This window comes from Hirundo rustica, chromosome 17, assembly GCF_015227805.2.
Source record: "Hirundo rustica isolate bHirRus1 chromosome 17, bHirRus1.pri.v3, whole genome shotgun sequence".
Taxonomy (NCBI): domain Eukaryota; kingdom Metazoa; phylum Chordata; class Aves; order Passeriformes; family Hirundinidae; genus Hirundo; species Hirundo rustica.
The window spans coordinates 5214072-5229636 of NC_053466.1; the positions used below are offsets into that span (position 1 = coordinate 5214072).

A 15565-nucleotide genomic window follows, 5' to 3' on the forward strand; every position below is an offset into this window, starting at 1 on the left:
CCATGTGGAGTCTTTCCAGGCTGTGTAAGGAACCTGGAGCACTGGAGGAGAGGAATTCCAGTGGTACCTCAGGGGTGCTGGGGCAATGATACCAGCCAGTGTAGGACAGCGTGACAGGGAGGAGTTCTTCCGATGCTCCTGGTTGGGGAGCAGAGGGATGGGACCACTCAAAGCACGTTCTGTGTGTGGAATTTGGTTTTATCTTTGTTTACATAATGATGGAAGTTATCCCGTGGCAAAATGTTGCCCTAAGAACAAAGCAGACAGGAAACATACTTCCACTTTGAGGTTCTCAAAAACTGTAATTCAGGGAAAACGACAGGATTTACTTAAAATAATGTATTTTTAATATATTGATTTACTTTTTAGTTCTTGAGCATTAGCTTTCATTTTTTTCCCCAGATGTTTTCCACAGCCATGCAGATTTTTGCTTTTCCTCTGCTTGAAATGCACACACAAATGTAAAACCAGGTAAACTGGAAAGGAAAAGAAGACAACCACAAGCTCCACACTTGTGTTGCAGTGGTGCATCCTTTTCCCCAGAGGTGACCCATGACCCTCTCTGCAGCTCCCCTTTCCCAGGAGAAGCCATTGCCCCCCCCATTTTGTCTGCCAGGAACCAGGACCAATGAGGCATTTACACAAATAGAAATCCAGATAAAATTCAGTGTTGCCCAACACTCCTCCTCCACGTAAATAGCTGTAAGGAAAAACCTCAGCAGGCTCTTCCTATGGATGTGTATTTCCATGGAAGTCCTTGAAGGGTGACTCAAGCCTGCGGTGGCTCTGGCCATGAGGCACAGCAGTGATCAGGGCTGTGCTGGGGCACAGCTGCAGGGGGTTCTCAGTCTCTGTTTCTCCAAGCATTCAGGATTTTCCTTTATTTGGTTTTTCAAAACGCTGGCAGCGTGCAGTCCCTGCTGCTGCTCCTTCCCCATATGGACAACATTTGGTGTTTGCTCAGTCCCCAAACCCTCTGTTTACAGCTGCATCCTGCCACACACAGCAGTGTCACAAGTAGCCACATCCCGGCTGGCACAGACAAACCACTCGAGCCCAGCTCCACCACAGCCCCACTGGAGGAGGGGACACTTCCCCAGGAGCTGCTCCCTGCTCATGGCAGGGCTCCAGCCCAGGCTCCTGCTGTGGCAGCACCAGCACTGCCAGTGGCCCTGGCTGCTCCCAGAGGCTGTGTGTGTGTTCCTGCAGCACCAGCAGAGCTTTGTGTGTTTCGTTTCATGTGGCACCTTTCACATGGGGGCAAAAGGAAGATGTAACTCAACAAGTTTCTGCTGGTATTGGTATGGGGAGACTCTCATCCCTTTAGCACTGGGTTCTCTCAGAGCTCCTCCCAGCCCTGTGAGTCTTTTTGCTGCTTACTACAAGAGATCTGAGCAAATACTGGGGCACCCACCACCTGTCAGGAGAAGGAAAAGCAACTTCCAGTGAGCACTGGTGACAGGAACACTGCACTGCACAAAAAGGGGAGGGAAGTTCCAGAGGGAGCTGAGGAGAGCTGCCATGAGTTTCAGCCGCACTCTGCCACAGGACACAGTGACACAGGGGAGCTGGGTGTGGGCAGAGAGCGGCAAGCCAACAAACACCCTTCCCCCACATCCTTCCAGATCAAGAGACTGAGGCACTGAGAGAACTCATGCTTTAATAGACACTGAAATCACAAAGAAGAAAAGGCCAAATGCCTTAGCAATTTCAATAAAAATATGAAAATCTTTTTACATGGTAAATTTCATAATATAAAAAGTTTAATGCTGTCTGGAAACAGAGTTTTCATTTACAAAGAAAGTCCATAGACGCCAAACATGGCTAACACTGCACGTAGGGAGAGCGAGTGCTGAAGGGCTGCTGCTGGGAAGCCTCTGCTGACCATCCTCTGTGGGTCACTGTCTCCAGAGCTCTTGTGCAGCTGAGGGGACAAGTGTCCACACACTCGTGCAGCCCTGCTGGGCAGCATGGCAATGCAATGAACCCGAAACTGCTCAAACCAATTTTCACCATCCAGCTGAAACTACCAGTGCTTCCTAACAGATTCACGGACACCTCTGTGCCCCTGGGTCTGTTCTGCAACTTGGAAGAGATGTTCACAGAACGAGCTTGCCCTAATGAAAGAAAATATGGCCTAGAGTGATATGCATGGGTGTAGCACCTTTTTCCTTGTTTCAGTAAGGTATGATTAAACAGAAGGAAAACCAGTATCAGGCCAGAGGTACAGGCTAACCAACAAAACCAAACTAGATTTTGATCACAGGAGTTGTTCACTGTTCCCACTTTGTTTGGGCTAAAGACAATCAATAAAAAAATCTGAAATCTCACACAGTAAAACGTACAGGGCAAAACCAAAACATTCTATGGCCTTGGGGAATGGTTGCGTGTGGCAGGTTTATGTAAAAGTGGTTAATACCTAATTGTTATTGCTCACTGTATTACAGTGCAGTGTTGTCACTTGTACCATGCACAAATACAACAACGACAAATGCATTAAACCCACAGAAGGAATTCTAATAGCAAATGGAGAAGATGTGATTTTCATTTCCTGAATTTCTCCACGTATTGGGCAAACCTGATAAAACTATTTCCTCACAAAGGGGTTGTTTCTCATTCAGGAGGTGGAGGAGTGAGGGACAAGGTGTGCAGTGTCTCCCAGCCACGAGTAAGCATGCATTTCATGGCTCCCGGCAAGCCAGTGGAAGTGACCTGTGCCAAGTCAACGGAGACCTATTTCCCAAAAGACTTGTTCTAGTGACACTCACCTTCCATATTTATACAACATCAAATTCCCCAAATACTGAACTTTCTCTACATCCGAACCCTTCCCTGCTTCTAATGCTCCCCCCTCCTTAAAAACAACAGAAGAACCACTTCCCCACACCCCCCACCCCGATTCAGCTCTGTCTGAAAGCTTTAAGCCAGCATGAAACCTGCTGGAGCACAGAAATGGGTTGTAACAAAATGGCAGCATAGAATTTTTACAGGTTAAAAGATCCTTTAGTTATGGAAGTAAACTACAACAAAGAGGCTTATTTCTGGCGTGTTATGCAGCACTACAGGGAGTATTTGCTGTTGCTATAAACAAAAAGCTGCCCACTTCCATCCTGGGTGTTCCTGGGATGTCGTTTCAAAAAGTTTATGCTGGTTAGAAACAGAGCAGGTCACATGAAGTCTCTCAGCAGTCCTGTGACCACAGCAAGTGGCATGATCAACAGCATCACTGTCTCCACAAGGGGCAGATGCTGTGCTGACTCATTTTGGCCCACTATTCTAATTTTTCCTGCCAAATGACACGAAGGTGATGTTTAGCACCAAACCATCACAGGAAGATGTTACGTACAGACAAATAACTTGCATTATAGTGAGTTGAACAGATTGATTCAACTGTTCTGCTACATTGTGTACGAGTAGGTTACTACTCCTTCTCTCTGCACTGTAAACTTTGGTGATCCCTCCTCCCTTGTTACCTGGCTGTAACAACCCAGCCCAGTATCCTTTGCCTTTAGTGTTTGTGTTCATTTCTTGCAATGATAAAAAGGAAAATGTTCTCCTGAAACCAGCAGACTCCAAAATATTCTCACAGCACGCATCTGATTATGCCCGATGAGTAAGCTGAGCCTAAGCATTTATATGTTTCCGTATCAGAACTGAATTCTCTGCCCTGTTATCATGCTTTTCCTCCAAGATCCCTAAGAAAATCACAAATTATCAGATCCACATTTACAACAAGAGCATCCAGCCATGCTAAGTACAATTCTCTGCATCAGCAATGCGCCTCTGGTACATCCACAGAGCTGCCTGCACTCTCCAATCAGCTGCAAGACTGGAAGTTGACTTAAGATCCAGCTAAAACTCAGGGCCTAATGAATTCAGTCTCACAACACCTCTGTGAGGTAGGTAGGTAAGTTTTACTATCCCCATTTAGATAGAAAGGGAAGACGAGGCACGGAGAGGTGAAGTGATTAGCCTTCAGTCACTCAGCCAATTCTGGGAGTGCAGAATAGACACCAAAAACCTTGGTGATACAGTGCTCTGACTTCATAGCCTGTGAATACCTTGCGTGGATCTGAGCTCACGTGGCGGGGCCGATGCTGCCACGTGCCCACGGCTTCAGTGCATGTAAGTGATCACTGGGATCCCATCACGGCATTTCACAGCCACTTAGAAACCATCTCCAGCCTGCCCCTAACCCCTAGACCCCACCTAGCCTAGGGAAGCTGACTGTACATATCGCCCTGGGGGTGCTCTTGGTCCCTTTTCCTCCACACGTCAGAGGGCACTCAGGTTCTGCATCCAGCCCCTCACTTGCTGCCTTGAATTCTGGCTCCAGCTGCACCAACAGCTGCTTACACTGGCACACCTGCTCTGAATGAAACTTGTTTCCACACCTGCTCCAAAGGAAACCTGCCTCCACAGCAGGGAAAATGTTCGCAGACCTGCCTGCGCTGAGCCCTGGCAATCATTTAGCAGGATCGAGGAGGGATTTTTTTGGTCAGGTGATGTCTGAATCACACACACTGATGTCACATTCTTGCCTGCTGTGGAACTGCAAAATAATGTTCTGAGCAGCAGCATCTGTAATCCTTTTCTGTGCTCACTAAGCAGGCAGTGATGTAAGTACTGCCCAAAACTTGCCAGGATAAAAAGTTCACCTTCACGATGTGGTGTGCCAGAGAGGCCAGGGCACTCAATAAAACCACAACTTGTCTCTCTGACACACACTCACTAGCACACACGCAGGCTCACCTGATTTGTTAGGGCCCAAACATTTCCTTTGTGCAGACCAACCAGCAAAGTCTCATCTGAGGGATTTCCCTCCAAAAAAGTTACCTGAGATGCAGATTTTAAAATGGGGCACCTCTCTCCTCTTGTCTTTGTTTCACCAGTCTCTAAATGATGCAACAGAAATGCCAGATCCTGCTGCTATGGAGTTTTACTGACAGCAGTTTCTGGTTTGGCCAACCTGGCAGAGGTGTCTAGAGGCGTGTGGTCTTCTCTGTCAGCCTTGGAAAGCAGTTGAGTAAATAGCTCATCTTTCTCCAGGCAGAGACTTGTACCTATGTTCTTTGTGGTACACAGGAATGTTCTGCCTCCTCTCCCTTTCCTCCCCAACCCCTGATATGTGTAATTTCTGTACAAAAAGCCAGCTGTAAAACTTCTGGTTAAGAAATACAAGGAGGTGGCTTAAAAGCCAGTATTTAACAAACAGACAACCAGATGCTTTGCACCTGCTGCTGCAAATACTGAATATTACAAACCTGTTATCAGGTGAGTCTGGCCAAGGTCCTGATAAGGGAAACAAAAACCCATGTGTGTGAGGCCGTGTGCCCCCACAGTGACAGCAGGCCAGCCTGTCCCATCCCTGGGCACTGCCAGCTGAGGGCATGACCACGGCTGCTTAGCTACTGGTTCTGTTTTGGCAAAGGCAAGTGGGCAGAAGCAAATACTTCTACAAGACTGTAAGTCATCAGCTGGTACTCGGGACATTTCAACATTTGGAGGAAGGGAAAAATCTTCCCGGTGACAAAAATTTGTACCCGTTCCCAGCTGGCAGCCTCAGGGGACGCACGGCTCCCAGAGTGTTGCCAGGTGAGGAATGAGCTGATGTCATGGCATTTGTGGTTTCAGGTCGTCTGTGTCCATTTGGAGGGATCTTCTGTGGCGAAGCAGCAAGGTGTTGCCCAATAGACAGGTCCTTCAGTTCCAGCTTCTCTGCACTTTCCTCTTTGCTGTGCCGTGGTGATAAATTGAGCAAGCTGAGGACATCCTTCTTAGAAGTCATTGTTCCAGGAGCTCCTCGGAGAATCTTTATTGGGCCAGTGGAGTGGTGGGGAGTGCTTTGCCAGAACATCTTTAAGTTGTGAATTGCTTGCACTTTTTCGTCGATGGCAGCCAATTTTAATTTGTCTATGTCTGGGGCATCAGCTGGGCTTGAGCGAGCAGAACCAGCTGAGGAATAAGAAAGAGCAGGAGATGGAGTGCTGCCACCAGGAGACTGATGCCCTGAGCTTGGAGAGATATTTCTGGGTGATTTAGAAATGTGAGCACTATAAGGAGAGCTGGGGTACTTGAGTTTAAAGGGAGGCTGCTCCGTTAGGGACCCATGTGAATCACAACCCGGAGACGGCTGCCCACTGTACTGACCTGTGCCTTCTCTGTTTGACATCTCTGACGTTGTGGGGCTGTTATAGCCAGAGCTCACCTTCTGAAGGGATGAACTCCTCGTCGGAGGCTTTGGTTTAATTGCAAGAGGCGAAGACTGGTTCCTCTGGCTGGAGCTGAGTGGGCGGCTGAAGGCGCTGGTCTCCGAGGAGCGGAACGCGGACACGCCGGCCGGGCTGGGAGCCCCGTCGTCGGAACTGTTGCTCTTGCTTATCTGGCTGCTGCTTCTCTGAAGACGTTCAACAGCAATGAGGTGACTCTGAGTTTCCTCCAGAATTTTTTGGGCCAACTCTTGCGGGTCAAGCTTTGGATTACTGTCCTCCTGGGATTTGACGGTGCTGTCAGTCTCAGTGCTGGACTGGTCAGATTCCCCAGTATCAGAACTTGCAAGTTTCCCAACTTTTTGGAAAGGTGAATTTGGGCTGGGGATGAGAGTCATTTTAACAGGAGAATTTGGAGTACTTACGCTCCCTTTGGAATTGATGGACGCTTTAATGCCTCCGTTCTGACTAGTTTTGGGCTGTTTGTGATCAGGGGAAAATCTTGGTTTTATGTTTTCTTGGTAACTGGCCAAAGGCTCATTGCTGATTATAGAGAAACCTTCATACTCTTCCTCATCTTTGCTGGCTGCAGTGGCTTGTGGTGACAGCTGGCTCTGAGCTGCAGACCTGTGTGGATAGATATTCTTGGGCCTCTCATAATCCTGCCGTCCTCTGTGTGCTGCCCCATCCAGCATGTTCTCTGGCTTGGACACAAAGCTCATGGAAGAGGCAATGGAGCTCAGGCTGTACACAGAAATGGCATCTGAGGCAATGCTGTCTGGACAGGTAGGAGAGAATGGAGGGTTTTGATATTGGGGTACAGGGTTGGAAACAGACTGAGCAGAAGCCAGTGACTCCAGTGATGAGGAACTGTCCAGGCTAAGGCGCTTGGGCAGCTCTGTAGAATCTAAAAGAGAAAAGACAACAGTATGTACAAACATGCCCCTAGGTACACCATAACATCAAATAAAACTAGGTAACATTCTATCAGAATTAAGAGAAAGTGCTACAAAACATGCCCTCACGCTCTGTGCTACCTCAGAACAACCAACTACTACTTAGGTAAGGAAAAAGAAGTGCCCAGCCCAGGCAAGAACCTCTGTCCAGGTATCCTACACGAAGCTGTCAGTTCATTATCATTTTGTATCTCAAAACAAAGAATGAGTTATAAGTCCTCCAGTCGCTGGACTCCATCTCCAGCTTCTGCTCGGACAAGTCTTTCCCATACAAAAATAACATTTACTCCAGTCTCTGTATCACATTTGGTCTGTGTGACACATGTCTGACCTCTGCAAAGATGCAAGTGTGAGATTTCAGCAGAAGCCATTCTGATCAAATCATCAGATGACACAAGAGCAAAAAACACACTGAGCAGCTTTACCAAAAAGTGCCAGCAAGGATTGAAGAGCAAAGTGCATGGTCCTCCTGGTAGCTTGTTTCCCAGTTTTCAGAATGACCTCCTCTTGGCCAACTTCACAAAGGTCAAAACCTGTAGTGGGACATGGAAGAGAAAACGACAGCTCACAAAAAGACCCTTGATCTCATTTATAACACAGAACAGAGAGGTATGACAGCCTGCAGCAGCCTCAGAAGGATGATTTCACCTCTCATGTGCAGTTTGTTGTCTGTTATTTATTACTGTTTAGCACACCTTCTCCAGGTGTTGGGAGCTTTGTGGCGCTGGACTGGGAACACACAGGCTCATCAACAAATCACTCCTGTCAACACTTCTGTAGCTGCAAATTCTTTGGAGCTGTCATGAAATTATATACCAAACATCTCAGGTGACAGTGTCCTGCATGCCAAACCATTCACTACTAATTCCAGGTTTTCTTACGGAAATGGAGCTGAAGACCATAGACCTTGGAATTTGGCAGATGCAGGTTGGGCTGCAGGAGGCAGGCAAACGTGAAGCTGTGAGTCTTATCAGTGCCTCAAGCCCCCACAAGAGACACCAGCAATGGATTTAGAGAGACAACAGAAAGAAGTGTTTTCCTACCTAGAGCTGCCAGAAACTCATGGCAGCCAGGCAGCCTCCAGAGCTGGACACTGATGGAGACCTGGATCGGTGCAGAGGGGAAATCTTGCTCCTTCTCGCCTGCCTGAAGTTGAACCAGGACTTGATGCAGCTGAAGACAGCAATACAGACATTAGCCATTCTTTACAAGTCACATCAATGCTTCTCTTACAGCCAGAGATAAGGCAATGCCCTTCCCTGGACACCCTTTCCCTGGACACCCAGTTCAGCTGCTGCTCCTGAACAGAGCAAGTGAGATGGGAAGGTCTGGGAAGAAGGACAGTTCAGGGACAGCAACATCAGCCAGACTGGAACAGCAGCAAAGGCAGGGAGAGACCAGGGGTGAGGGCTGGGGGGTGGCCAGTGGAAGCTGAGCAAGAAGGAAGCACAGCAGGAACATCTGTGAAGGGAAAGAAAAGGAAAGAGATACTCTGGGGCTGCTCACAGAAATATACTAAAGCCCATTCCAGGACTGAGCCATACTCCTTATGCAAATCCTAAGAAACTCATTAACTGGGCAGAACAAGTCATATGAAACCATGGAAGACTTTCCTAATATCTCCACGGCCTCCAGGAAAGAAGTTTCTCAACTGTGCCCAAGGGACAGGAGTAGCAAGCTAGAGAGAAAATGTGTTTATGAAGATCTGACACAAATTAAGATGCCAGGATCCCATGTCATTCACCAACACAGCAAGGGCAGCAAGGATGGAAAGCCATTAATCAGGGACCAGCTAGCCTCAGGACCACCCATCTCTCGCAACCCACAAAAGCTTACACAGGCCTTTTTCCACAGTAGCTCTGTGGAGCAAATCCCAGGCCTGAGAGCGGGTGCAGACACGTTGCAGCACAGGGCACGGGTGTGCAGCGACCCCGGCATTTCACCCTGCGGCGCAGTGTCACCCCCGTGCACAGCATACTCACCATTCCCACCACATTTTTAACAGCCTTCGGGCAGCAGGTAACAAGAAAGGAAAAGAGGAGAAAAGAACATGGGTTACTCTGTGCTACAAAGTGCCTGTGCTGAGGAACCTTGCAGGGACACAGCCATGTGCGAGCAAGCAGCCTGACTGCAAGATGCTCTGTCCGGAGAACGAAGGGAGCAATGGGAACGGCCTGAGCTGTGAATCCAACAGCATGGGAACAGGCAGCTGGAATCTGGGAGTGCCCAGCTCGTGACAGCTCAGACACTCAGCAGGCAGACACTGAGGCCAACCCACGCTCTGGCAGGAGGCTGAACATAAACCAGCCCTTCTCTTGTTTCCTCTGGGACACAGTACTGGTGTCGATACAGCCAGAAACCCCTAACTTTTCATTGCACATGCAGTAGTCTCAAGTTCTCTCTTTTGTGGCTCCTGCCTTCTCTTTTGCACTCAAAATAAGCATTTTCCATCCAGTGCAGCCGCTCAGGCTCCCACCTCACTGCTTCACTAATGCCAAGAGCACCTGCTCCCTGTGATTCCGGTCACCTGGTCAGGAAAACCAACGAGCAGCACCCACTGACTGCAATGTCTGACATTCTGCTTCTGTCTGGAACAAAGTCTGCTTTCCTCTGGGACAGGCAGAGCCCCGGTGCTCAATGAACTGCCAAGAGGCAGGAGAGGACAAAAGCAATAACCACAATGGAGGGGAGAGCAGTTGAAAACCAACATGTAACAGGATAGACTGGTGCAAAAGGGGATTCTGCCAAGGGTCTGGGCTATGGAAGAAAATTTGCAATATTCCTGCCAGTATTTACTCTGTGGGGCAGCGAGGAGAGGGTGAATGTGTCTTTTGTTACTTGTGCACAGCCAGCTGAATGTTTTTCCTTGGGTAATTTAATTATCTGAGGCAGGGCAGCAATCATGAAGCCACCTCATTAGCACCCCAAGGCATTTCCAGCCATGGGAATGCTGTCTCCTGTCCTCCTCACACCCTTCAGACCTGATCTCCCTTAGGTGGCCATGAGCAAGATAACCCTGAAGTTAACCACACACATCTCAAGCACTGATGAGAGCCAAGAGGCAAAACACCACCAAGGACATTGGTCACCAAGGGAATTGGAAACATCTCAAACTCTGCTGCAGATCCTAACAGGATCCTAACAGGAACCCTTTCCTTGGAGCAGACTCATCCTAGTGGGCTGCCAGAGCCTCTCAGCAGGAAACAGAGAAGCTGGGGCTCTTCTCTGGCTTTTTCTGCAGACTCCATGTGACCAAAGGAAGGGCAGCCCGACACGAAACAGAACCAACCCCAGCTCCCCATCACAGTATTGCCTGGAATGCTTCTGCATGGGGAAAGGGGAAAGACAGTGAGATACAGGCCCATTCCCTGTGTGAGTGTGTCCATGTACTTAAGCAGGCAGATGATGAAGAGAAACCTCACAACAGGAGCACTCAGGACAGTAAGAACCATGGAATGGGAAGCAGCCAGGCTGGTGGCGCAGAGAAAGGTCAGGTTAGGCTAGGCATGCTCCAGAGATGGGAGAGGGAAGAGTGTGAAGGAGGTTGAGGGGAGCAGGGTGAAGTCCCATCACCACAGGCAGCACTGCCCTTCTCCTAAAGCCCAGAAATCCTTTCCACGGAGCTGTGAGCACACACAGCAGCAGCACAGGCTGAGTTTTCTGACAGACCTTGCACTGTCCGAAGTCAACCATACCTTGGGACTTCAGTAAATACAGTGGGCAGTGGGCAGCCAAGGTGGGCCTTAGGATGGCCAAACAGCAACTAGGGGTCTGTTACTCAATGCCCCCACACTGCTGTAGGGTTCATGCTTTCACTTGTCACTGAACAGGGAGTCCCAGGGCCATGCAGCCCAGTAACCCACCTGCATTTTTTCCTTCTGGACACACACTTTCTTTCACACAAACAGGCAAGTTTAGAATTTCAATCCTCAAGTCTCTTAGCAAGCTCTGGGTCGATAAACCAGGACACCAACCATTCTGCATATTTCTGATTTACTGACCTGGGAAGAGCCATTTGGAACCTGGTACTGGAGGAAAACCACCCAACTCACCCTGTTGATAAGCTGCTCTCCTGTTTCTGAAGCTGTGATAAGTTTACAAAGTGCCTGAAGTGCAGGGTTAGGCAAACCTGAAAAACATCAGCAGAAACATCTGTATCTGTTTCCTGACTGCAAGAAATGCAACAAACCTGAACAGAACACACTCTCAGTTAATTCCTAAAACCTCTCCCCAACATCACTGGACAGCTCTGGAAACAGCAGCCATTTCCAAAAAGCAAAAGCTCTTCCCCCTTTGTATCTAATGACAGGTTTCCTAACTGAGAGTTGGGAGAGAGGAACAGTAACATCATGCTTACTCGACCCAGCGGCAAATGATTCTCATCTGTGACAACATTTTCAGTTAACATTTACTTTTACAACTTCTTCCCAGTCCAATACATTGATTTCACCGATGTAAACCATCCCTGTTTCACATGCTGACATCACAGAAAAGCGTGAAAGGCTGATGTCTGCCTGGGCAGGGCCCACAGCTGCCTCCTCTCACCTAGGAGGGACTGGATGGTGGTGCTGCACTGCTGCAGCCGGTCCCCAGGGTCCGAGGTTGGGAAGAACACTGCTGCTGGGAGGCCGCAGGCTGGAGGGTCCAAGCGAAATCCCACTGCTGTGAGGAGAGCCTGCCAGCCTGGAATGCCACCAACTTTATTCTCCACACTCTGCTGGGAGGTGTACATGGAGTTGTGCTGCCCGTTCTGGATTCGCTGCAGTGATTTCTCCACCTGTGGGGAAATGACACAGTTTATTCTACAGGATGCTGTTACTGACTGCTTCTTTTACACAGAGGAGAGACTGGAACAGCAGGCTGGAGGACAGCAAATCCAAGATTGATCCTGGCCTGTCTCACACAAGAGGACATTAGAGCCTTGAAAAGAGAACTCCAGTAACTCAGCATTCGCAGCTGTAACATCACAGTGATGAGTGTCAATGTTCTCTGGGACACTGGGAACAATAATGCCACAGGAAACGAAATAGCAGTTTGTTTGGGATTGTTTTCTGTAAGCCTGGCAGCTGCGTTTCTCCCCAAAAGATGATTCACCTTGGGGTTCCAGACTGTTTATTACCAGACAAAGGCCTGCAGCCACAGAGCAAACAGAGATGAGGGTCCACAAACCTCAGCAACTGGGAAGACCAGCAACATTCACAGGTTTCCATCATTCTATGGACACTTCACACTCCTGTGAGACCACAGATGATGCATTGGGAAGAAAAGTATTAGAAGTCATGAGTGATCATTGCAGCCACCTGGCAGTTGGCTGCAGTCCCACTGTTCCCCAGGACAGACTGGTGGCACAGATGGGGACAGAAGGGCCTCTTATCTTCCAAATATGCAGAGACAGCAGTGACTGTGCTCTGTGTTTCCATGACTGCCATGTTCGTAGCTATTTCCCTGTATAAACAATTAATCCCAATGCTTACCCCTTAAGCAGAAACCCAATTCAACAGCTAATGCAAACCAGATGGGTCTGGGGAGGATTCTGTCACAATACAATCTAAGATTTTGCTTACTTTGCCTCTTTTTGCACTGAACACTTCCTTAGGTGTCCAAGTCTTTCCACACTGACCCGGAGTTTTGCAAGAGGATATGTCATGGCACAAGAGGGTGGATGAAGGGGTGTGTGTATATAGATATATATAGATAGATATATATATATAATTTTTTTTCAAGGAGTGGCTGCACATCAGGGAGTGGCTACTGGTTCCACTGATGGTTCCACTCATGCCCTCAGATGGGCTGTGGTGCCACTCACGGTTGTGACAGTGCTTCCTTTCCCTTACCAGATGGAGGAGGACACGCAGAGCATCCCGGGCCCTTTCAGGGTGCTGCAAGATCTCAGTCAGAGCCTGTCCTACCAGTGAAGAAGGGCTGTTCAGCTTCATATCACTCCCAATAAGCATGAAACCTGCAGGATTCAGAATGAGAGACAATCAATCTCCTGTTGTTATGGAAAATGTTCAAACCAGACCCAGACGTCCTCTGCCCTCAGACCAGTGAACGGTGGTTCATTGTACCCTGCACAGGGGCACTCTTTTCCCAGAGCTTCTGCCCACTCCCTGCCCAGTTGTGCAAACTGAACTTCCAGAAAGTTTCTAGATACTTCTTACTGCCCCCTGCTATTAAATCAATAGAGTCTTCTGTTCAAGCAAGCAGAAAACCACTGGATTGCAGCTAAACTTGTCCAGGCACGCTCCAGGTCTCTACAGCCACAGAAATCAACACATGCCAACAGTGGCCGTAGATCAGAACTGTGAACATGAAAAGTTTTCTCTGTTCTGATCAGAAACCTGTCCTGGCTCATGCACCACTCAATGCCAGATTCCCCAGATGTCAGCACAAAGAGCTCTGCATTTCCCTTCTCATTCATGCAGTGAGGATGCAGCTGCTCCTGGCTCTGGTGCTCTGTCCAAGACTCAGTGCCACGGGTCAGCGCTGGAAGTCAGGAACTGAGTGTGAACTTGCATAGTGCCATGGAAGGGGCAGTACTCAGACAGCCTGAGCAGCTGAGAGCCTCTGCCTGCTGGCTATGCCAAGCACCATGTCCACACTCGCTCTTTTCTGCCTAGGAAGTGGTCACTTTTGGGGCTTTTTAGTGCTCTTTTCTTTTGAGACAGAAAAATCTTGGAAGGAAAATGAAATCCCAGCTGAACTGTGGATTGTAACCTGAACTCAGCTTGCAGCTGGTACTACCTGAACCACATCCTAATGCTGGACTCAACATGCCTGAAATCATTGTCAGTCTGACTCATTTTAACAAGTTCCTGCTCCTCCAGCCATGTGCAGTTCACGCCAGAGCCATTTTCACCACAGTTTCCTGAGCTAAATGACATGGTTCTGCTGTCTGTGCAAAATCAATTTGGGGAATGCCTGCAGCTTTCAAAAACCAGGCCTCGTGCCAGGAAGAAAAAATAGGTTATCTGTACATATTCCTGTCACAGCACTGCTGAATTCCAAGACTTTGTCATTCCAAATCTCAACGTACAGATCTAATTGAGGGGGAGCAAGCACCAGCACTGCACAAGGAGCTGACACAGCTGAGACATTCCCAATGGAAGCAAGGGAAACCTCTCTCCTAAACGGACCAAAGGAATAAGCCCTACAATGTTTATGTCACAGAAATCACAGCTACTTGCTGCTGCTGCTTCTAGCAGGACTTCTCCTGCCTCCTGTTGAACTGTCACTGAATTTTCCATTAAAAAGTCTGTATCTGTGCTCCAGCTGAGTCCATCCCACAGACACAGGAAGCGTGAGCCTGGAGATTTCAGACATAGAGAATGAGTTGCTTTATTGTACTTTATTTCCTTCCAGTCATAAAACACACTTCACCTCACAACTGCTTTTAATTATACCCAATCCATACCCACCTACTGTGCCCAGTGAAATGCTGACGAGTCCTGTGACACTGACATTCAGCCACACTCAGCTGAATCAGGGTCTGAGAAACAGGGGCTGAATTCCGGGAAAGCACAGGGCACACGCTGCTCCCAATTATCTGCCAGCACTGCTCCTTACTTAGCTCCTATAGTTTGGCAGCTGCTTAGAAACCCCATCTGATTTGTCCAGAAGACTCTTCCTACCTGCCCAGTTGGCTGGATGGGAGAACTGCTTGCTGCTCTGCACGGTTTTCATCGCTTCTCCGAGGGCTGCGCTGGCTTTCATCCCGTTTAAGAGAGATGAATAGAAGGAGTGCACAAACATTTTGGAAGCAGCCACAGGAATGGGCCAGAGTGACACAAGGACACACTGAGCCCCAGCAGCCAGGAATGCTCTTGTCAAGCCAATGACTCCATCAGAAGTGACTTTGCTGTTGGACTCTTGGTAAGAGCCAAGAACCACGAGCTTGACAGGAAGACGCAGATCCAGCACATCGGCCGCTGTAAGCAGGAACTCCTGCAGAGGAGGGCAGTCCGAGATGCTCTCCACATCACTGGCATCATCCTGCATCCTAAGAGATTCTGGGATCGTGTAGGGGTTCCCAAAAGAACTCTTGCTGCTGGCTGGGTTGCTGTCAGTGTTGGGTGTCAGGACCAAAGCAGCCAGTTTCCAGGAGACGTGCGTTGCAAAATGGACACATTCTGCCTGAGTGAGGGCACTCATGACTCTCTCTTTTGTTGATGAGCTGCCGACTAAGGGCTGGCAGCCAAGTAACTCAGATACCATATAGGCTTCCTCCTCTGCAGAGGGCATAGGTCCCCACAGCCACCTGTCCATAACTGCTGAAGGGAGCTTGGGATTTCCTATCACAGCTGCCATTGAGGTAGAACTGGAGTAAGCAGGAGTATTCTTCCTCACATGGGACTACACAGAGAAAGAGAAAGAGAAAATGGGGTTCAAGGATCTGTTTTT

The 15565-nt window shown here is 48.7% G+C and overlaps 1 protein-coding gene across 3 annotated transcripts in view; it reads right to left on the reverse strand.

Annotated features, from left to right (window-relative positions):
• Window positions 1-1640: 1640 nt before the first annotated feature.
• Window positions 1641-15565, reverse strand: part of TTC28 (tetratricopeptide repeat domain 28) — a 113939-nt gene continuing 100014 nt past the window's right edge. For all 3 annotated transcript variants that reach the window (XM_040080467.1, XM_040080468.1, XM_040080470.1), the window contains 7 exons: window positions 14797-15517; window positions 13000-13124; window positions 11711-11942; window positions 11218-11294; window positions 8209-8338; window positions 7591-7698; window positions 1641-7116 (listed from right to left, as the gene is read on the reverse strand). In XM_040080467.1, coding sequence (XP_039936401.1) covers window positions 5495-7116; window positions 7591-7698; window positions 8209-8338; window positions 11218-11294; window positions 11711-11942; window positions 13000-13124; window positions 14797-15517 — 3015 coding nt within the window. In that variant the 3' untranslated portion in view covers window positions 1641-5494. The remainder of the gene's footprint in view (window positions 7117-7590; window positions 7699-8208; window positions 8339-11217; window positions 11295-11710; window positions 11943-12999; window positions 13125-14796; window positions 15518-15565) is intronic.